Source organism: Sceloporus occidentalis, unplaced genomic scaffold, assembly GCF_023333645.1.
Source record: "Sceloporus occidentalis isolate IW3139 unplaced genomic scaffold, rSceOcc1.0.p SCAF_3, whole genome shotgun sequence".
Classification (NCBI taxonomy): Eukaryota; Metazoa; Chordata; class Lepidosauria; order Squamata; family Phrynosomatidae; genus Sceloporus; species Sceloporus occidentalis.
Genome location: NW_028316983.1, coordinates 120446877 through 120470886, shown reverse-complemented (window position 1 = coordinate 120470886; position 24010 = coordinate 120446877). Strand labels below are relative to the sequence as shown.

Here is a 24010-nt window from a genome sequence, read left to right as displayed (position 1 = left end):
AAGTGTCCCATTTGCCAAGTTGAACTAATCGATTTGGCAAAATAACACTTTTTACAATGCTCTCTGATGCTTTTACAACCTGAAGAACAAGAATCATGAAGAGAGAGAAAAAAAACACAGTCTTTTTGTTTGCTTGCCAAGTTTGTTTAATAATGCAATAAGGCTTTAGAACAGTTTAAAGGCATCTGAAAAAGTGAGGTGACAGAGGATTAATCAGGACTGTCCCTACCAAATCAGGACAGTTGAAGGGTTAACCTAGTTTAACAGATGTAGCAGGAATGAATGAACCCATTCAAGAGCAATACAGTGGGACCTTCCTTTATACAGGGGATCCATTTCGGATCCCCTTGCATAAGAGGAATTCCACATATGCTTGTGCCCCATTGCAAACAATGGGGGGCGTGCGTGCGGTGTGGCGTGTGTGTGCCATGGGCACATGCGCCATTTGTTTCATTGCCATGTGGCTTCAACGTATGCTTGAAGCCGTGCATAGTGTGCCTGCGTATGGTGCAGGCGCACTGTATTTGCCTTTTATTTTCATGCTATAGCTCTTTACTGGGAGCAGGAAATTATCAAATTTCTTCTCAGTTCTGTCCTGGTTTCTCTCCATATTTCTTAACAATCTAAAATATTTTGATGCAGTTTTTATAAATCCTGCTCCTGTGTATGTATATGTATCTCTCTGTGTATAACATTTATAAATATATTATAAATCCTGGTCCTGTTCTAGAAAGAAGTCCAGGTGTTGGCCCTTCTCCCTGGAATTGTCTTCCACCTCTCTGTATTCGGTCTCCTCTATCCTGGCCACAAGTACTACCTTAAGAAGTCCATAGGAAAAAGTGGGCCCAGTTTCCCTTAAAATAAAAAAGCTGCAACTATCATAATCTTCTGTTACTAGTAATACTGCCATTACTGCTAGGATACTGCCAGGGCTGGCCCTATGCCATAGCACAGAAAGGCAGCCATATCGGACAGCAGATTTTGGTGCTATTTTATTTTATTGGATTGTTGCTTTCATGGAAGGGGAAGGGTGCATGTGGGACTTTCTGCTTTGTGCGTAAAACTAATTTTGACAGGTTTAGGTAATGTGGACCTTAACGGGAGCATAAGATAAGCCTCACTTGTTCCTTTGGGCCAGGAAACTTTGGTTTAACTCTTGGAATCCTACCTAGCACAACATACTGTTCCCTGTACATGTGGAAAAATAAATTGGCCTGGAATATTTAACCCCAGAAATATCAAGGCAGACAAGACCAGTCGGGTTACTGAAGGTCACTCATCCAGTTTTAAAGACCTACAAATAAGTTATTTCCTTTGTGTCTCGAAATTGACACAGACCATGTTCAAACTGCCTTCTACATTTCTTAGTTTCAGTTCATCTCACAATTAGCTTACATGGAAACATATTACTGGCAGGTCCCCTAATAAAAGAGGAGTCTGTCAAACTTTCCATTAAGAAAAGAGCATTTGCAGCTGTTTCATCCTCTTCTGTTCAAGCTCTCAACAGTGATATGTTACAAAGAATGACAGAATTTGTTGAATCAAATGTTGACATTTCAGATAATGTTTGGTTTGTGTTGGTATTGAGTTGCCTCGCCTCTGGATTGATACATACCACACTGTCATAGCATTATTATTATTCCCCTTTTAAGTGCCGTTGCATCATCCTGGTGAATCCTGGGATTTGCAATATAGACTTAGAGAAACTTAGAGAAATACTGGGGTTGATCCCATGGTCAGGAATACTAAAAGAAAAGGGAGTTCAGGATGCATGGGACTTTCTCAAAAGGGGGATACTGAAGGCACAATTTGAAACAGTTCCAATGAGAAAGAAAAATGGGAGGTGTCTCAAGAAACCAGGATGGATGACTAAGGAACTTTCAACCGAGCTAAGTTTGAAACGGAACATGTATAAGAAATGGAAAAATGGGAAAATCACCAAAGAGCGATGTAAACAAATAGCAAGCACATGTAGGGGTAAAGTCAGAAAAGCTAAAGCGCAGAATGAACTCAGGCTTGCTAGAGAGGATAAGAACAATAAAAAGGGCTTTTTTGAATATGTCCACAGCAAAAGGAAGAAGAAGGAAACGATAGGGCCACTGCATGGAGAAGATGGCAAAATGCTAACAGAAGACAGAGAAAAGGCAGAATTACTCAACACCTTCTTTGCCTCAGTCTTCTCAGAAAAGGCAAAGGGTGCTCAACCTGAGGATAATGGAACAGAGGACAGAATAGGGGAATTTCAGTACACAATAAGTAAAGAGATAGTAGATGAATACCTTGTTAATCTAAATGAATTTAAGTCTCCAGGACCAGATGAACTACATCCAAGGGTATTAAAAGAACTGGCAAATGTAATATCGGAGCCATTGGCAATAATCTTTGAGAACTCCTGGAGAACAGGAGAAATCCCAGCAGACTGGAGGAGGGCAAACGTTGTCCCCATCTTCAAAAAGGGGAAAAAAGAGGATCCCAACAATTATCATCCAGTTAGTCTGACATCAATACCATGAAAGATTCTAGAGCAGATTATTAAACAGAGAGTCTGTGAACATCTAGAAGGCAATGCCATAATCACAAAAAGTCAACACGGGTTTCAGAGAAAGAAGTCATGCCAGACAAATCTAATCTCTTTTTTGATAAAATTACCAGCTTGGTAGATGAAGGGAATGCTGTGGATATAGTATATCTTGATTTCAGTAAGACTTTTGACAGGGTTACCCATGACATTCTTGCAAACAAGCTAGTAAAATGTGAGCTAGACAACATAACTGTTACATGGATTTGTAATTGGTTGACCAGCCGAACCCAAAGGGTGCTCAACAATGGCTCCTTTTCAACCTGGAGAGAAATGACCAGTGGGGTCCCACAGGGCTCTGTCCTGGGCCCAGTGCTATTCAACATCTTTATCAATGACTTGGATGACAGATTGGGGGCATACTTATCAAATTTGCAGATGACACCAAATTAGGAGGAGTAGCTAATACCCCAGAGGACAGGACCAAAATTCAAAATGACCTGAATAGACTAGAAAGCTGAGCCAAAGCTAACAAAATGAAATTCAACACAGAGAAGTTTATCGCACCGGGTTCTCGGCCCGGCCCAGCAGGAAACGGAAATGAGTGGGGGACGGATTTTACCGCACACACCCGTCCCTCACTTGTTCCGTTCCCCCTCTCTTTCCTGCCCCTTCCGTTCCAGAGGGGACGCTTTTTGAGAACTGTTCAGAACAGTTCTCAAAAATTTCCCCCTCTGGAACGGATTAAGAACGGAAGAGAGGGGGAACGGAATGAATGAGGGACGGATGCGTGCGGTAAAATCCGTCCCCCACTGATTCCTCACTCATCCCTACTCCTTCCGTTCCATTCTCAGAACGCGTGGAAGGAACGCAGTGCGATAAAGTTCAGAGAAATGTAACGTACTGCACTTAGGGTGGAAAAATGAAATGCACAGATATAGGATGGGGAACACATGGCTGAATGAAACTACGTGTGAAAGGGATCTGGGAGTCCAAGTAGACCACAAGTTGAAAATGAGTCAACAGTGCAATGCGGCAGCTAAAAAGGCCAATGCAATTTTAGGCTGCATCAATAAAAGTATAGTGTCTAGATCAAGGGAAGTAATTGTGCCACTCTTTTCTGCTCTGGTGTCATGGCCAGCCAAGAGGAGGCCGAGGAGGAGGCCGTGGCTCCTCAGGTGCAGGAGGAACTTGAGGCCATGCCAGGTCCCAGTTCTGCCCTGCCAGGTCCCAGCTCTGATCTTCCAGCCCCAGTGGTTGAGGCTCAGCCAGACCTTAGCTCTGTGGGGTTCCCTCCAGATGCTCAGCAGCCTAGTTTGCCCCAGTGGAAGAATAAAGCATGGAGGTTCCTTCCTTCAGTCAAAGGAGAGCTGAGAGGTCTTGCCTGTGGAGATCTAAGAGACTTGCAGACAAGCAATCTGCAGATAAGTAACAGCTGGCACAAGGGAGTGTGTCTCTGATTTAAGGCAGCTGGAGAATGCCGGCCCTTTGCCAGAGTTTATTGCAGAACCATCATATTGGATGCTGTCGGCACTGGCTCCTTGAACTCCGTGTTTCTTGAACCTTTGTCTGCCCCTGAATATACGACCTTGGAACAGACTCAGCTACTCCTACCTTCCATGACCTCGAACTGTACTGACTTCGGTGACTTTTATAATCCTGCCTCAGCTCTGTTACCTAGCTTAGACAGGGAAGAGGTCTGTAATCTATTGGGTGTTCAGCATTAGTTTCTACATTTAGCCATCCTATCAGCGTGTGTGTGCATGGGTGCTGGCAGCACTCCTGCACATCTGGTCAGGCCCCACCTGGAATATTGTGTCCAGTTCTGGGCACCACAATTTAAAAAGGATGTGGAGAAACTGGAGCATGTCCAAAGGAGAGCAACTAAATGGTGAAGGGTCTGGAAGCCATGCCCTATGAGGAACGACTCAGGGAGCTGGGGATGTTTAGCCTGGAGAAGAGAAGGTTAAGAAGTGATATGATAGCCCTGTTCAAATACTTGAAGGGATGTCATAGTGAGGAGGGAGCAAGCTTGTTTTCTGCTGCTCCAGAGATTAGGACTCGGAACAATGGATGCAAGCTACAGCAAAAGAGATTCCATCTGAACATTAGGAAGAACTTCCTGACAGTAAGGGCTGTTCGACAGTGGAACAAACTCCTTCGGAGCGTAGTGGAGTCTCCTTCCTTAGAGGTCTTTAAAAAAGACTGGATGGCCATCTGTCAGAGATGCTTTGATTGTGATTTCCTGCATGGCCCTTGCGGTCTCTTCCAACTCTATGATTCTATGATTCTTTTAATATTTTTTCCTGCTATGATCCAATTTAATATTTTTTTCTTCTTTCACCTCAAATCTCTCTGAGCTATGCTCTTTTTATAAGTTATACCCAGCAAGTTATTGAGGTTATTATGTAATAGGCCTTTGCTTCTCCTCGGTTTCTTAAAACAGAAAACCTCCTGGATGTTCTACGTCTGCCCTTTGAAGAAAGGCAGAGTCTCTTATTAAGCTACTCAAAAGAAGTGGGTGCAGAGCTTTTACTCTGAGGCACTGGCCAACAGAGGCAAACCTGGAATCAATTTGTGGTTTGGGAGATACTTTCATTACAAACTAAGTCCTTTGTGGTTGAGAATGGCATGCTGCAAATCTGACAGGAGTTTAAGAAAACAAACCAGTGGCTTTTCTGGATGTCTTGGCACATAGCACTGCAAAGCAAGGTCTTGAACAATCCTTACTGAGGTTTTATGGTGACTGTCTGGAGAGTTTAAGTGCAAAGCTTTGACATAATCTTGATTCGTTCATTGGTCTGGGGAAACTAGGGATTGGAGGTGCACTGAATGGGCTAATTTCTGCAACATTTTGGTAAAGAAAAGTGTGGAAAAATGAAATGGCTGATTATTAAAAATGTCCCTTGCCTGTCAGGTGGCCAGACTAACTACAGAATGACAGGGGAGAAAGAAAGGCTGTTTCAGCAGAGTAGTGTATTCAGAAATAAGGGAGGAGGGAGATTGTTTTTTCATCCCAGTATTTCACTACCGGAACTACCAAGAACGGTCCCTCCAGATGAATCTGTTTTCCTACAATTGCCCTGCCTCTTTCACAGAACTTTCAGTTGCTTGATGTTTCCTTCTGTTTCCTTCATATTTTCCTACTGCTTCTTCAGTGAGCAGAAACTATTGTTCAATAGTTGTGTGATTTTTAGATATAAAAACAGATTTTAGAAAAGTCCACACCATTGTTTTTGTTTAAGTTGTCTTCTCAATGTGCTTCTTTTTTAAAAGAGGAAACCTTTAGAGGAGTTACTGTAACCACATAATCCCACACATGCTTTTTCACATGTATGTGCCATTGAATTCAATTGGATCCCCCTCCCCCCAGGTAAGAGTCTGACACTTGTGCCAAAACTCAGCTTGCCATTCCACCTGATCAAATGCTTTGGAGGCATCAAACGATATAAAAGCAGCTAGAGGTTTTTTTTAATAGTTACAGTTGTATATGATGGTGAGTGTTCCTTTAATGCATTCTGCAGTTTGTCTTGTGGGTATGAATCCAAATTGATCTGGGTGAATTGGTGTGTGTGTGCTTGCATGCATGCATATGCCTTCAAGTTGCCTGTTGAATTCTGGCAACCCAATGAACTTCATAGATAGATAGATAGATAGATAGATAGATAGAATGTACTGCATTATAAATGCATTTATACTTTTAGCCAGGTTTGCCATTAGAAGTTTTAAATCCTGGTTCAATAGTGAAATTAGTCTGTAAGCAGAGGCGTGTGCCCAGTCTTTGTCAAGATTTGGGTATTGTAACCATTCTTGCCTCAAGCCAAGATCTAGGAATTTTGCCATGTGATAACACCTTATTGAAAAGTCACTGAAGGTGAGATGTTAGGGTGTCCCTTAGTGCCTTATAGCGTTCATTTGAGAAACCATCTGTTTAAGGTGATTTGCCAGACTATAAGGGGCTGAAATAGACTGAATTGCCAATCAGTGTAAATGACACTTGTTCCCATTTGAAACCGCTTCCTGTCCAATGTGATCAAATCCTGTTGTGATTCAGCCGGGCAAAGGCAACCCCCCCATTTTTTCCAGACAGTAGTTTCAAAGTGGTTCGTTTCCGAAGACTTGATTCTGAAGTAAGTTCAATGAGTGGGAATGGCAGATCAGAATTGATTCATTCTGGAGGGGAGAGACTATAGCAGAGGGGTGTTTACCATCCCTCTTCAGTTTTTGACAGATCCACCATCCCCCTCCCTCTGTCAGTGCTGCCTATGTACTTGTTGTGCAACCGATGGGTGCATGTTTTTTTTTAAATTCATCGAAAATTTGATTCATTGATGTTGCAACTATTTGCAAAGGCAAGTAGTTGCAAAACCAATAAATCAATTTTTGATGAATTTATTTTTTTTAAAAAGCCCCCTATCATGCTTGGATTGGGCGATCCATGCTTGGATTGCCTCCCAGCCCCCCCTTCCTCAGACACACACACACACACACACACATCCTCAACACACTTCTCCTGCTGTGATGATTGACATTTATTTTTGAAGCGGCACAAACTAATGGGGACAACAATTGTGCCAAAATCCCCTGATTACACTGGTATAAGGAAAAGATCCTGTTTTGTAGTGGGAACGAGGGACCTTTTGGAATTGATTGGTGACACGCAGCAAAGCCGAATCAGAAATTGAGTTATACTCCTAGTGGGAATGAACCCCAAGTTTTATATTGATGTCTTTATTTCATCTATAGGCATGATAAGGCTGTTTAGCATATCTCTTTGTTGATTGGAGATGGGGTTTAGCTGGAGAGATATATGTCCATTTTGTCATCTAATTCTGATTGAGACAGCTTAAAATGTTATTGTTAACTACCCTCGAGTCAGTCTTAACTTGTGTCCACTTTGTGGATGAGATATTTCCAAGCAGCCCTATCCTCAGCCTCCCAGGTGGTAATCAGCAAACCTCATGATTAAATACTCCCTTTCCCAATCCCTCTTTGTCTGCACATAGTAAACTAACTGGTCAAAGAAAAGGGTTCTGGGGAAGCCTTGGTTTACCAATTCCTTTTGTACACAGAAGATTTGGTTTTGTTTAATATAGAAAAAGCTTAAATAAAATTATTGCTGAATTTGTAGAGTTGAGGGACATATGCAGTCAGAATCAACTCTGATCACCAAAGGTTACAAAATACCACAAAAGCTATGCCATTTTATTATTGACACTGTATATGTAGATCTGATATTATATAGTGAGTTCACAGGTAAGGATTATTAAATTCATGTCTTTACTGTAATGTTAAAATAATATTGAAGATTGCTTTAATTTAAAGATTTTGTTCATCTTTTTCTTTTACATACCTCACCTTTTTCTTTTTCTTTTGTGGTAATCACAGAAACAAGATGGTAACTTTGAATTTTCTTCTGTGGATTCTACTGCACCACTCACTGCCTGAAGCCTTGGCACAGTTAGCTGCTCCACCTGAAAACTGCTTTGGCAAAAACCAGAAGATTTCGTTCAGCCACTCATACAAAATTGATGTGCCCAAGTCGACTCAGATCAAGGTGGAGCCAGACCCACGACCCCTCCAAGATGACAGCCACATCCTCTTGGCTACTGGTGAAATGGATGAAGAGCAAAACATTATATTCAGGCACAACATTCAGCTCCAAACTCCCAAGGGTGACTGTGAAGTTATAGGGCAGCTCAAATCTTTATTGGAAAGAATGGAGAAGATGGAGATGGAAGTGGTACGTCTGAAGGGACTCTGTAGTCCTCAGAGGTGCTGTGGGAGAGGCCAAGGTAAGAACTGTGCGTTGTGGCTATGGCATGTTGGTACAGCTTGCACCCCACCAAGCCAATGCAGTCCACTAGTTATTGTGGCCTGTTGGGCACTTGACAACACCATGTTCCCTCAGTCTTAGACAAACAGCAAAATGAAGAGGCTGCTTCAATGCTTACAATATGTGGGCGGTGGATTAGATTCAGCTCAATGGGTCACTGTTTATGTTTTATTCTGAACTACAACTATGTGCATGAATTGTTTGGACTTTTTAAATGCAGGTTTCCCACATATCTAAATATAAAAAAATTAATCTCTCCTCCCTAATGTACTATGACTGTTATTGTTGATTGTTCTATACCAACCACGGTGTGTGATGTTTTACAGCAGGGGTAAGCAACTCTGGTGGGTCCAGCATACAGTTTTGTCCTTGAGACCCTCTAGGGACCACATGAACTGCGAATTAGAAAAAAAAATTCAAGTATCTATTAGTCCAATTTTTGTTCTGAAAAATGGGTATTAATAGTGCAGGAAGCCCTGCAACCCATTTAAAAATGCATTGCTGCTCCAGCAAGTTTCTAGAAGAGGCAATTTATTTATTTATTTACCCAGGAACAGAGTGGCTCAGAAAGTCATAGAAGGGTTCGGAGCCACAAAAACAACCTTGGGGATGCTTTTTGCCTGCCTCCTTTACAGAGTAATAAGAAAAAAGTGAAACAGAAGACATAAAAGACTAATAATAATAATAATAATAATAATAATAATAATAATAATAATTTTTATTTCTGTCTTCCCTCCTCTCCCAATGGATCAAGGCGGGATCACAGCAGAGTTAAAATTACACTTACAATATTGCAGCATTAGTTACTGCACAATTAAAACCACAGCTAAAAATATAAAAATATAAGAACATAAAAGTATAGCAACATAAAAACATAAAACATAAATCAATCACGGGGTCAGCTGCTCTCGTTTCATACTAGTGGTCTTCATAGGAGGTCAGGAGGGTATGTGCAGCATAAGAGCTCTGTCTTTACCGCCTTCTTGAAAGTTTCCAAGGATGTGACAAGGCGGGTCTCCTCTGGGAGTCCATTCCATAGTCTAGGGACAGCTATACTGAATGCCTTTTGGGAACTAGAAACATCTTTGGATGCTGGTATCTCCAACAGGTTCTTCCCACTTGTTCTAAGAGTGCGGGGCGGATTGTATATGGAGATGCGTTCCCGTAAGTAACCCGGACCCAAGCCATGTAGGGCTTTAAAGGTAATAACCAACACCTTGTATTATGCCCGGAAGCTAATTGGGAGCCAGTGTAGATCTTTCAAGATAGGTGTTATATGGTCAAGTCTCGAAGAACTAGTGACCAACCTGGCTGCCGCATTTTACACTAATTGAAGCTTCCGAACTTGATACAAGGATAGCTAAATCCAATAGACATAAAAGCCTAAATCCTATTGTTTGTCCAGATCAGGGCAGGGGCCAGTGGTATCACATGGGGTGCATGGCCAGCACTGGGTGACACCCAGAAGAGGGGCGACACCTGGTTGGGTCCCCCTTCCCTATGATGCAGGAGAGGTGAGCCTGCGCTGTTTCTGGATGCTCTGCCCTGGGCTTCCTCTCAGGGGAGAGAGCCTGGGAACAGAGCAGCAGAAGGGGCACATGCACCCTTCCCACACTGAGTGATACCATAATTAGCAACACCACTGGCAGGGCCATTGAATCACTGTGGTTTCATTGGTATTGACTTGCCAGGTCTCACTTGTGGGCAGTGTACCCTGGCCCTCAAATGAACTGTAGCGCCTACCAGTCCTAGTCACAAAGGATGGAAGTTGCAGTTCAACAACATCTGGAGGGCCATGCACTTTGGCCACACCTAATTTAGGCCAAAGAGAGTAAGTCTTCTCTCCAAATGTAACATTTGTCTTGCTGTGCTCTTGTTAGGATTATTGCCAGGTTTATTAATGGGTAGTCTTCCTAACTTTTCTTTTTTGTTTTCCATTTGCTTGATTGCTTTGCTTCTGGCCCTCATGTTGGGCAGGTGTTTCTTCCTGCAGCGGCCATGGATCCTTCAGCCAAGAGACCTGTGGCTGCAACTGTGATGAAGGCTGGGAAGGTCCAGATTGTTCCCGACCTACCTGCCCAGGAAACTGCAATGGTAATGGGCGCTGCATTGGCGGCCGCTGCATTTGCCATGCTCGCTATTCTGGTGAAGACTGCAGCCAGCTCCTATGTCCTGAGAACTGCAGTGGCAATGGGGTCTGTGTCAATGGTGTGTGTCACTGCTACAGAGAGTTCATTGGGGATGACTGCAGTGAGAAGAGATGCCCCAATGACTGCAGTGGCCATGGATATTGTGACAGTGGCGAGTGTTACTGTGAGGATGGTTTCACTGGCCTTGACTGCTCTAAAGGTAAGAGGTTCTTTCTTGGCTTGAGCAGACACATCTAAGCAAGCAGAGAGACTACAGATTACTAGGCCACAAAGCTTAATGGGACTCTTTCAGATTTGAGGTGGGCCATGTCTGCACAGTTCTACCTATTCATTTTCACAGCCTCACTCTGGGAGAGAAACAAACCACTGAGTACCTATGCTGTACTTCAAAAAGGGAAGTGAAGGCAAGCACAAAACATTTTAGAATTGGAAGGTAGAGATATGCAGAAGAAGGCTTTTAGGACTGTTATGGGGATGGAGGACTGCAACAGCATATTGAGCCTGGGCAGCCTTGGTTATAGTTATAGTTCCCTTGTGGATGAGAGGTATAGCAAATACAAAAGAAGAAATATCCAATACTTGATTCTGAATGAGTGTCGTGACTTGGTTTGTATCATGGAGACCTGGTTATATTAGACAGGGGTGGGAGTGATGGAACTAAATATCTTCCAGCTCTGCCCTTTTGGGATTTCTATAGAGCGGCTGGTGACGGGAGAAGTGACGTTCCAGTGATCTATGATTATGCTTCTCTGGACATGAGCACCACCACACACCATTCATATTTTCAATGATCTTCAGGACAGAGTAGGCCATCTACTGCCACTGTCCAATGGTCTCCCTGCAGGAACTAGATGGGATTTAAGCTACCACAGGCCATGTACCCTTGCCCTTCTGTCTTAACTTATAGAAATGTCCTGAAGGAGAATGTTGTTTCAGTAATACTGAATGTTCATAATAATTTCTTATTTATATACACATTATAGCCAGAAATAGAACTTGGCAACTTTTGTGTGTTCATTTTAAGCAGAGCTAACATTTAGCTCATAGCAATGAAAGAAGAGTGGGTTGTGGTAGAGTGGAATAAATAACCCATTTAACTCACTTTGAGAACGAAATTCCTTATAAATAAAAATAAGGATCAGTTTCTCATGACACTGGATGTCAGAGTATTTAACAATGTCAGATGAATTAATAGTGGTTGTTGGAGAAGGTTTACTGCTAGATATACACTACTAAATAAATTGATTGGTAAGTATTGTAAATTCTTCTCAGAATAGTTCTAATTTATTTTGAAGATGCAAGAAAACCACATTAAATTTTAGCCACAATTTTTGTTGCAGTTTTGATGTTTTATAAGCCAGGCTATGAAGCAGATAGAAGTAACAGTGACAGTTTATGTGTTCTTGGGTTGCTACTCTTTGCTTGACAAGATAAGAATAAGTGATAAGAAGCAAGAAACCTAATGTTTTACAATACTGCCCACAATATTTGTTAATGATTTCTTTATTATCAAATGCCACAAGACTAATTTTGACTTTGGCTCAGATTTCAGATCTTAAGCATTCATTATCTTAAGCAGTCCTCACAGCTCCACATTCTTTTTGCAAAATCCTCAAAGAAAAGTATTCCAGCACTGGTTGCCTTAACTGTGATCTTAAATAACTCTACCATTTACAAAATTATGGAGTGTGCTGCCAAGATGGGCTGGCAGCACAAAAACATAAAAAGTTAAGGTTGTGGTGTCAGCACCCCAGCCACTTGCACAGTGCATGAAACCACAAGGATGTAGTAATACATACAGATGATGACACACATATTATATCGATGCATTTCAGTTGGGCTTCATTCCTGGCTCTGGAACTGAAGTGGCCTTGTTTGTGCTGATCCTTGACCTTTGCCAGGAGAATGACAGTTATTGTGTATCCCTGCATATTCTCCTGGCCCCTTGTCAGCTTTTGATACCATCAATGGTGGTATTTTGCTGAAATGGCTGCAGATTGGCTAGAAACTGGGATCATGATTTAAACCTGCCAGGATTTGAGACATTTGCTTGCCTCCATGGAAGATTTGCTGTGGTGTCCCTCAGAGTTTCATTCTACCCTCCATGTTTTTGAGCATCTGTATGGGGACAAGATATCTGAAGGAATTATTCTCCTTGTATCAGCCTGCCCATGTTCTCAGATCTGGTGGAGAGGAACCCGGGGCCTTCTCTCACAAAGCCTCAGGTCCGTGACGAAACCAGGAATTGGCAAAGGACCCAGAAAGTTGAAAATTCCAAAGTTTTATTCTTAAAACCGGCAAAGAATAATGTCCTCAGTGGATTTCAAAATTCCAAAACTGAGAGACCCCGAACAAGACAAGATGGCCTAATCTTATAGTCAATTACACAAAGAAAGGTTTTCATCACTTCTCATTGGCCAATTATAATTTAAACATCCAAAAATCTTACAATCAAGACAGAGATACATGCATATATTAAAACTGCATTTCTTACTCTTTACTCCACCCTTAGGAATTCATCAGCCTTACAGTAGCCTTCAACAGTTGTATTTTCTTATCCAAAATATGTGTTATGTCTATTTCTGCTGGTGCCAGCTCCTTGCAGGTCACGATGCACTCTCCATGCCTTTGCTCTAGTTCTTCTCTAACTTTCAAACCTCAATTTAAACTATTTTTCTCTTCTAACCAAAGTGACTCCATTTTTCTATAGCTTTCTATTATAACAGGAAAATTCCACCACTACAGTAGGACAAATTATTTAGCTCTCCTCACCCTGCCAGACTCTCTTGGGAGGCATTTCAGAATGCTGGTTAACAGAACAAAAAGCCTTCACACCCTGTGCTGACTTGCTAAAATTTAGTCAGCAGGCGCTTGAACTAGGACTTCAAGGACTGGATGGAGTATTAATTGTTGTTGCTGCTAATACTACTGTTAGCAATCACTATAATCCTCTGGTGCAAACTCTGTTGAAATGAATTACAGATGTAATGTAATGAGGTTCATGTTAAAGAACCTTCGGTTGTATTGTGCTTTTTTTTATTGGACAGCAATAGTATGCTAGGTCAACAATATGAGTTATTTCCCTTATCCAAAATGCTTGAGAACAGAAGTATTTTGGATTTTGGATATTATTATTTTTTTGGATTTTGGAATATTTGCAAATACATAATGGAATAGCATGGTGTAGTGGTTTGAGAGTTGGATTATGACTTTCAAATCCACGCTTGGCATGAAAACCCACTGGGCAAGCCACAGTCTCTCAGCCTCACAGGATAACAATGACAAGCCCGCTCTGAAGAAACCTGCAAAGAAAACTTTGGGGTTGTTCCCACTTAAGATTTGAAACGATTTAAAATACAACGTTTTTAATAAAATCGATTCAAAATAACACTGTTCTTATCCCGCTATCCGAATCGCTTTGTTCATCGTTCCCATCTGGTTATTTAAATCGAAGTTTTTACCTGCAAGCGTTCCTACTTGGCATGAAATCGGTGTTTAAATAAAGCGATTCTTCTCCTCCATACCTTATTTGGAGCTGTCAATCAATAGTACGTCAGAATGACGTAACGTTAATCCGGAATATTTGGAAGCGATTTATCTTTTGGCATCGTTTCCATTTCATTGACAGCCAGGGAGAATCCCTTCAGAGAGCACAGAGATCAATGGGAGAGGCTTCTGGCAAAAAGCGAAGCTCTTTCCAGAGGAACTATGGGATAGGTTTTGGAGGGCAGCATCCTTTCTCCCAAGACAGCCAGGGAGAATCCCTTCAGAGAGCACAGAGATCAATGGGAGAGGCTTCTGGCAAAAAGCGAAGCTCTTTCCAGAGGAACTATGGGATAGGTTTTGGAGGGCAGCATCCTGTCTCCCAAGACAGCCAGGGAGAATCCCTTCAGAGAGCACAGAGATCAATGAAGGAGGCTGCTGGAAAAGCAGGGAGGGAGCACTCTTCCCAAAGATTCTCTTTCCAGGGTTGGAGGAGAAGGCAGATTCCATTTGAGAAATGGAGGGAGAAAGGCTCTATCCCCCCCCCCCCGCCCCATTGATCAGAGCCCTTCCTTGCCTGGGCGAGATCAGATGCCTCCTCGCGAGGAGCCTTCCCTTCCCTGCCTGGGCGAGATCAGTGCCCAAGCGGGCAGGGAATGCCTCTTTGAGAGGAGCCTTCGCTTCCTGCCTCTCCTCCGTTAGAAATGGGCTCTCCCCACACAGAGGGGAGGTTGCAATCCACCGGGGGAAGCCTTGTACTCCTTTGGCAGATGCAGGCGCTTGAGCAGCCGGGACTTCAGGCGCTTAAAGCGCTGAAGAGATTAAGCGCCTGTAAACCATTAAAATAAAAAATAAAAATAATCCTTATCTCTTATTGAAAGACCACAGCGGACAAAGGGGTGAGGGAAGCAAAAATGGCGACAGCCAGACGGATGGGGACAGAAAGGGCAACTCCCCCAAGGACAGCCCCATCGCAGTCCGCTCCTCCCATTCATCTAACGCAATTTCAAAGGCTGTCGTTCCTATTTAAATGCTCCGGTTCCTAAATCGAATCAATGGAAAAACGTAGGTCGGACCCTAGTGTTTTTTTAACACGCGTTAAATGAGGAAAACTCGATTCAAAATTTTATTCCGCTCTACAATTCGATTTGTAGTGGGGACGATTGCGGGTTGCTCTAGAACCGTTCTAGGTTTAAATCGGATCCTAATAGGAATGCCACTCCTTGGATTCGATTCAGAACGCGGGGTTTCACCTAGTGAGAACAACCCCTTTGTGATAGGTTCACCTTAGGGTCGCCATAATTTGGAAACGACTTGAAGGCAAACAACACCAACAAGGAGACATCTTGGAGATGAAACCCAAGGGTAAACATGAAATTCATTTCTGTTTCATATACACTTTATAAACATAGCCTGAGGGTAATTTTATACATAAAATTTTAACTAATTTTGCACATGAAACAAAGTTTGTGTACACTGAATGGAGCTGAAAATGGCTCCAGACAAACTCACACTGTTCCATGCCCACCTTTCTGTATGCATGAGATGGCATGCCAGCCTTGGTTGCTCCAGAAATCCTTTAAGTGTGATATAGTTCAGCTTGGAATTGCTACAATTTTGCTAGATTCGCATACCTTCACTTCACCCAAATCCAAGCTATGGAAGAATGTGGCACAGTGTTTCCATTAATGAATGTAACATAATAATGACAGTAAATATTGTTCTCCTGACTGATCATTAAAATCTAGGGAGTCTGTACTGTAGCCTAGGCATTACTCAGCAGAAAAGCAAAACTTTTTTTGGTTTGAAGCCTTGTGTGGAATTCATTGGCTGCTGCCTTTCTTTGGTTGTTTTGGCTCCAGTGATTGCTCCTTGGAATGCCCGTCTCCTCAAGACCACAGAGGATTCCCTGGCCATTGGATGGGATAAGATGATGGAGGTGGACTATTATATCATCACCTACTTTCCCATTGGATCTGAGACCTCTGTGAAGGAAGTACAAGTGCCCAAAGACCAGGTCAGCTATGAGATTCTGGGCCTTCTTCCTGGCACAAAGTATGTAATAGCACTTCGCAATGTAAAGAAGGGGGTTTCCAGCGACCCAGAACTCCTGCAAGCCAGCACAGGTAGGAGTGCTAAAATACCACTTATCCTTAGATAAGCATCATCCAGTAAAATTTGACAAAATAATTAAAGCTCCGTTACTCCAAACATTTTTGAAGAAATTTTACTATGGTTTGGTTTTATGTCTGAATTTGCAAACCATAGCTGGTGGCTGCAAGTTGCAGTTGGAAACCAAGTTTGGAAGTGAGTGTACCATTCATGGTTTGGTATGATTGCTGAATTGGTGAGGAATAATAATAGCCTCACTTCCTCTGCAATTAGAGCAGTGGTTGGCAACTGTCAGAGATTAATGGGAAAATATATTACCCCAAAGGGCCTTGGATGGTTGGCTCACTTTGCAGCATCCCACCCTGAAAACAAAAATTGTAATTTCTTTGAAGGTGCCAGCCACAGATGCTGGAGAAAAATCAGGAAAAAATTCTTCTAGAACATGGCCACATAGTCCAAAAAACCCACAAAAAACTATGGATGCCAGCCGTGAAAGCCTTCGACTTCACAATGATAATATTTATTCATAAGAACAATTCATAATTTATTATTTCTCCCCAAGATTGGGACTCAAGGCAGCTTACAGATTAAAACAGGGCAATATAGTTAAAAACCTACCAAAGTCAACATTGTGATAGAATCAAGTTAATAACACTGTTAAAACAATTTAAAATATATACCTAAAATGGATTTTAAAATTTCAATTAAAAGAACATCACACTCTCCAGAACCCTTTCTTTAGAAACTTTCAGTGCTAAAAGCCTGTCCTAAAAATTCAGTTCTGTTCAAATTTTAATTGCTTATAACGGTAAGCCATCACAATATAAAGCAAAGAGATTATACAAATGTCAAAAAACAAATTTAGAATATAAAAAAATATATACCATAGAATTTCAAGCGCCATGACTAAACTTACCAATAAGAATTACATGTACAAAATGAAGTCACAAGAGCAGTAAAACCTCAAAGCCTGTATTAGAAGGTTTTTTTTAATTTTTAAAAAAAGTATTTACCTGTCAAAGGAAGAACAGCCATTCTGATTTATTATTAAGATTATTATAATTTAAGATAAAGGTGCTGCTGCTGATTTTTTAAGATTAAGATTATCAAAAATTATTACAGCACGTGTTTTAATGAATTGAAACCCATTTAATCATTGCATGACCCATTACCCTCATTGGCAATACATATATTCAGAAACGGACAAAGAAAGATAAAAATATCATCAAATGCAAGAAATATATGTGGCCTATGACACGTCTGCAGAATTCAATTATATATAAGCTAGGCACTATAACCATTCAAACCAGCACTTGCTGATTATAGCATCCATCTTCCTAGCTTTGCTATGATAACTTAGCAGCTATAGTGGCATGTATTTTCAAATGCTTGTTGTATTCACTGGTTGCAGTTTTTCATGTACACTTAAAAATCTGTGTGTCCGCGTTGGAATGGCTGACAAGACAGAAATATTTGTTATAGCAAAATATTTCAGCTTCTTCCATGAAGTAGGTGGAAACTGAAATGGTTTGCAGTAATGATTCTATATATTTTGGTGTTATTAGTCAGTCTAATAAATATATGGTTTAAGCAAGTGTCTACATCCTTCTGTGTTGTTTAAGATTTGTCTGTGTAATGGCATCATTGTGATGTTTTAAGAGTGCACTGTAGCTCATCTTTCTACCCTGCCTGCCTTCTTCCCAGTGGTAGTGTGTCTTTGCCTAAACTTTAAATGAGGCATCCAAAGCAACACAGGTGTAGCTTGGATAGTTATTTAAAGGTTAGATTAAAACCTGGAACAGACTCACCACCCCATTGGCAGGGAAACTACCAGTAGATGCTACTGTCTCCTCCTATATTGCTATGAAAAATATTATCAGCCTTTATTTCATATGTCTGAAACATCATTCAACTTAAGATGTGTTTGCACTAACCTGCTTCTTACCTTCTCTTCACGTGCACACAGATTTTATAAAAGAAATTCAGTTTAAATCACACTGTTGGTTTCAGACAGAACTGGCCTACAGAATCAAAGAGATTTTAAGTTAAGAGTTGACTCACCAGGTTCCCACTGATTCTCTATGAGAGCCACAACCAATTCTTGAGCAAAATACAGCTCTCCTACAAGCTCTGGGAGGTTGTATTGACCTACATATCTTAAAGAGCTATTTGCTCACAACAGGACACAATAGGGCAAATAACACAGGGACAAGATCCTGTATCTGGATCCTATTACATTTCATCCCACTTCCACTACTGTGTATATGTGCTTTATTCCTGGGCATTTATCATCACTCTGTACTGCATCTAAAGGAGTGCCTTTAGAGCTCAAGTAAAAATAATCTTAATCTTAAAGGGGCTGTTGCAGCCCTTTATTTCATTCCCACCCCTTCCTATTACTAACACAATGCAAAGCACCTTCTTTTAACAACAATCAGCCAAACACAGTAGGAAATTTCCCCATGCAAGTTCTTTTCTCTCTTGTATCAAAAGAGTTGCATTCTTATGTTCCATGTCCACAGTTTTCTTATAATTAATACCATGCAAAAAATATTGGTTTTAATAATATCCTGTTCGTGTTATGCTAGTGGAAATTCCCTTCTTCCCCCCTAGCTGTATCTGCTGTTGGTGCTATCTGGGTGACAGACGAAACAGAGAATTCACTGGAAGTAGAGTGGGAGAATCCTGCAACAGAGGTAGATTATTACAAACTCAGAGTCAGTTCATTGCTTGGGGAGGAGAAGGAAGTGGTGGTCCCCAAAAGCAATGATGCCAAGAGCAGATACGTTATCACAGGTAAGTAATAAACTGGTAAAAATGTGTTCATAGGGAATTAGAGAGTGGAGGACAACAGCTGAGTTTCTTAATATTGAAAAATCTGATCTGTGTTTGTTATATTTTATTTGTTTTTATACTTTCCACATTTGCTGAGGGTAGGAGCACAGCACCACTGTAAAAGTGGGAAAACCACAAATAAAACACACACTATTTTATTAACCTGAGAAAAAACCTCTCTAGATCCTCCAGTGTAACTCTATGATCCACACCCACTAGCGGTTGACCATAGAATTGTGCTGGAGGACCTACACATGCCTAGAGAAGTGTTTTCTGTAGGACTCCCTAGGTCCTCAAGTGTCAACTTCCAGCACAGTAATTCTAAAGAACCTAGAGGTTCTAAGAAATAACATATTTATCAAGTCTGTGAATAAACAAATCCACAAAAGTCAAGGCTACAAATGTGGAGAGTCTACTGTAGTACCATCTGTGAACTTATAGTCCTGAAATTAATTGCTATTTTTAATTTAGAGTACAACCACTGAATCAGTAGGGTTTACATAAATTTACTATTCAGTAATTGATTTAATAATTCGACTCTAGTTGTTACTAGCAGCTTCGATTTAGGCCATGTCCTATGAGGAGTGCCATAGGGAGCTGTTTATGTTTCGCCTGGGGAGGAGCAGGTTGAGAGTTGACATGATAGTCCTGTTTAAATATTTGAAGGGATGTTATATTGCAAGTTTGTTTTCTGCTTCAGAGACTAGGACACCAAGCAACGAATTCAAACTACAGGAAAAGAGATTCCACCTAAACTTTAGGAAGAACTGTTTGACAGTAGAATACACTGCCTTGGAGAATAGTAGAGTCTCCTTTGGAGGTTTTTAATGGCAATCTGTTGGAAGTGTCTTCCTGCATGGTAGGAAGTTGGACCAGATGGCCTTTGTGGTCTCTTCCAACTCTTTTGAGTCTATGGAAATAATCACACTCCTTACCTTCTGCTCTGCTGCCATCGTGTAAACGTCATCGATCTGCGACGGGAGCCTCCTAATAGGATTGCAGATGGCAAAAAACTTCTGTTTTTGTCATGGAAATGTTATTGTAAGTGTTTAAAAAATGACCCTTTTTAAAACACTTACGATAATGCTTCCGTAATGAAAACGGAAGCGTTGCACCATCCATGATCCCACCAGGAGGCTCCCGTCGCAGATCCGTGACATTTACGCAACGGGAACAGAGGGAAAGGTAAGGAATGTGATAAACTCATATGATTCCATACAGTTGATGGAGAAAATTTGTTATATGACAAAATACACCTGTTCTTTCTTGACATTTTAAATAATGTTCATTTGGGATACATTTCCATACTGGTTCTACCTTTATTAAGTCAGCAGAACTGCACAAAAATGTGTGTATTGTCTTTTGGAATCAGGCAAAGATATTTTAAAATGATGCAGGAAAAGGGCTGCAGGGTGGGAGGTGTGGTTGCGTGGTCTACATCTTTTTTTAAAATATTATTTTTAACCAAAAAACCCCCTCACTAATCAGTACAGCTATTTTAAAAAAGGAACAGAAAACAAAAGAAAAGACAAAAACAAAAAAGAACAACACAGTCTGCCAGATATTATGGGCTTTGATTTTAATTTTAGCTTCTTCCAAAAATGATTACACAGTATCCCTTTAATAACATAAGTGACGAAACTCAAAATATTAATGGATGAGGGGTGGACCACACTATGGCGCGTTGCAGACCGCCCAAAACGGGTGGTCTCGCGCCTCTGCCAGTTGCTGCGTCCGGGAACCGCAGCAGCCAAACCGTGTGGTTCCCGGGCGCAGCAAGAAAGAAGCACCAAAATGGAGCTTCTTTCTGTGCCCTGGAAGAGGCGCCGTAAGGCGAGAGGAGCGCACTCGCGGCACCACTTCCGGCGCCATTTTGACGTACTCATTATGTGCAAGGGCCTGTCCAGAATGCGCCAACGATTCTTTCCCATTCGTTAGTGAAATAAAGTGAGATCTAACTGTAGCAAGTAAGTCTTTTTCCAGTTTTCCTCTAGCCATTTGAATTCTACAAGTTAGATTTTCTGTAAGAGCAACTGCTTTCACATCATTCAACCAGAACTGAAATGGAAGCTCTTTCAGTGGACTTTATCACACAAGGGAAACCGGGGAATTCAAAAGGCATTATCCAGAGAAAGTTGTGCGATTGTGGGTAAGATTATTACATGATGTCGCGATTAGAGAGGACTGATCCCAGGAATAACCAGAGAATACACCAGCAACAAATCATTAATGGGGAAATTCCATGAATTTGTAAATTTACAATTTACAAATTTGCAAGAACTTTTCATGTAATTTCTAACCATGTTGGTACTATAGTAATAAGGTTGAAATATAAAGACTTTAAAAAATGTAGCAGAATATGGAAGTGATGACTCATGCCACAAATGAGGACAGACATAAAAATAAAAATATAGAAATCAAAAAACAAAACTAAAACAAAACCCACAAGGATCTTGAAAATGTTCAATTGCCACTTCTTGAAGTGTTTGCAAAAGTTGCCTTTTGTGTGAGTAGACTGTGGGAATTGTTACTGATTGTTGTGTGCATCACACAAAAAGAGGTTTAAGTGTGAATTTAACAGCACATGATCAAGCACAAATGCTTTCACCATATTTGGATTCTCCTAGAACCATCTCTATCTTGTTCAAAGCTTACAGGATCCTTATTTGAAAGCAAGGTGGGTTTCTCATGTAGTCTTAGTATTGAGATGAATTTGAGTGACTTTAAAAACATCTTTGCCTAATGAAAGAAGGTTAGTTCCACGAACTAGCATCCCCCACAACTGTAAAGCTATCCAGATTAATTTCTGTTTACTTGTTTTGGTGATCCAGCAAAGGTTACCTTATCCTTTTAGAATTGCAAACCCAAGAGAAAAGTAATTTGTCAGAATGGTTAGTTATACATGTGCAGTGCTTTTCTGACCACGAGAGCCCTGAAAACAATGTAAACTTTGACATAATACTTTCATAAAACAAAAACAGAATAGCTTCAAAAGAAGAACAAATATGTTAATTAAAGCTAACCAAAATAATAATAGAATTCCTCAAAGTCCTGATGAAACGGTTCTTGCTACCCACTGGAAAATCCAGAGACAGAGCAAAATTTTCTTGGGTGGAAAGGCCACAGTCAGGCTGCATCTAAAGCAGACCTGAACAACTTGGCAGTTGGTAGGGGCCAAAATTAAGTAGGCTAAACTTGTTCAGGCTGTAGATAGGTTTTTAGCAGGTCACTTTCCAAGTAAAGGTATAATTAATGAATAAACTATTTTAATCAATGATTGATCAATTATTATTATTATTATTATTACCATCTTCCTCCTCCTCAGCCTGGTCCTTTCCTGGAGAAAGACTGGCTGTGGAGGAGGCTTAGGTGATATGTGTTCACCCATCCTCCTCCTCCACAGCCTGGCTCTTTCCCAACAGAAAGCCAGGCAGCAGAGAAGCCCTGAGGAGTGAGCATTCCTCTGTCCTCCTCTTCCATAACCCAGCTCTTTCCTGGGAGAAAGCTGGGCAGCAGAATTGTCCGGACTATCCAAAATTCTTTGCAGGCTGCAAGCAGCCCATGGGCCATATATTGTGCAAGCCTGATCTAGAGAAAGTGTCCTGTTTTGTATATGCCCCTGCCTAGCCTCTCATGGCAGTAATAGATACAAGTGGGCTCCTTATGAAGAACAGAGGATGTGAACAGGCTCATACAGAAAGATGAGGTTTTTTGGGGGTTCCTAGTCTCAAGCTGTTCAGGGCTTTATAGATCAAAACCAGCACCTGGGAAACAATAGAAGCTAGTACAGTTGTAAGAAAGAATTAGTTGTAATTTTGCATTTCCACTGAGTATCATTTCAGAAGATCATCTTTCCTAGGTATCTTCTACAGATGACAAAAAAGAAGACTCCAAAACACAAGTCCTCTACAAATCTTGACAGAAGAGGAAACAAAGGATTTTTTAATTCTTTCTCTGTCCCCCATCCTCTTTTATTACAGGCTTGAAACCAGGAACACAGTATAAGATCACTGTCATTTCTGTGAAGGGTGAAGTAGAAGGGAAGCCATCCACAGTGAACGGCTGGACAGGTATAAACAAAGATCCTTAGTTATTGTGTAATGAGATATCAATCATGATTGTTACTGTGAAGTGAACAACATTTGGCTACCAGTCCTGAGGAATAGCAAAATAAGGACTCAGCAAATGCAAATGGGAAACCACTCAGAGTCAGGGGCTTTCCCAGCAGATAATGATCACTAATTAGCAGACACTAATCCTCTTTTGCATTAGCCTCTCAGCCTGAGGCCTGTCATCAGCACACAACAATACACATGCAAATCACTCCTGCATTCCCAGGCTCACACAGTGTATATATATATATACCCAACTTTTTCCAGGCAAACATTCTCAGAAGATGCCAGCCACAGATGCTGGCGAAAGGTCAGGAAATAAATCTTCTAGAACATGGCCGCATAGCCTGAAAAACCCACAAAAACCCATGATTGTTACTGTTTGTCATAACTGTCACAGCAATCTGGCAAAAATGTTATATAAATTTTCAAAATTGCCCTCAGTCCACTCTTCAAGGCTCCCATTGTAGCCTTGTGAAACAAGTAACATGTGTGTACGGTCAGTGTATGTGTGTAAGCAAATGGGATTGTGCTCACTGATTCTACTCAACATATTGAGCAGAGAGCATGTTTGTACAAGCTATATGTGCATTATCTCTCAGTGCCAAAGATAGCCACTGTGGAGATCTTTCCTCCTAGGCATGGGATGTAAACTTTAACAGGCAGATTTTATTACACACCTCCATGCCCAGGCAGGAGGCATCCCATACCCGATCTGGGCTTCTCTCGCACCATGCAAAGAATGGGACTTTCCTGTTCATTGTAAGGTGTGGGAGATGCCCGGAATGGGTACTGGCTTCCTCCTGCCTGGACATAGAGATGTGTGATAAAATCTGCCTATTAAAGTTTATATCCTGCATCTAGCATGGGAGGAAAGGTGGTGCGATAATCTCCTATGTGTATACTCACAAAGCCTCCATGTGTTAAATAAACCTGTGGGGGCATGGATTCCAACTCCATGTGT

The 24010-nt window shown here is 41.2% G+C and overlaps 1 protein-coding gene across 1 annotated transcript in view; it reads left to right on the top strand.

The window, feature by feature from the left end:
* Positions 1-7913: 7913 nt before the first annotated feature.
* The window catches only part of TNN (tenascin N), a 57283-nt gene continuing 41186 nt past the window's right edge, over positions 7914-24010 (top strand). Inside the window, exons 1-5 of the mRNA XM_089518742.1 lie at positions 7914-8313; positions 10332-10703; positions 15850-16113; positions 18713-18895; positions 22915-23004. Coding sequence (XP_089374868.1) covers positions 7914-8313; positions 10332-10703; positions 15850-16113; positions 18713-18895; positions 22915-23004 — 1309 coding nt within the window. The remainder of the gene's footprint in view (positions 8314-10331; positions 10704-15849; positions 16114-18712; positions 18896-22914; positions 23005-24010) is intronic.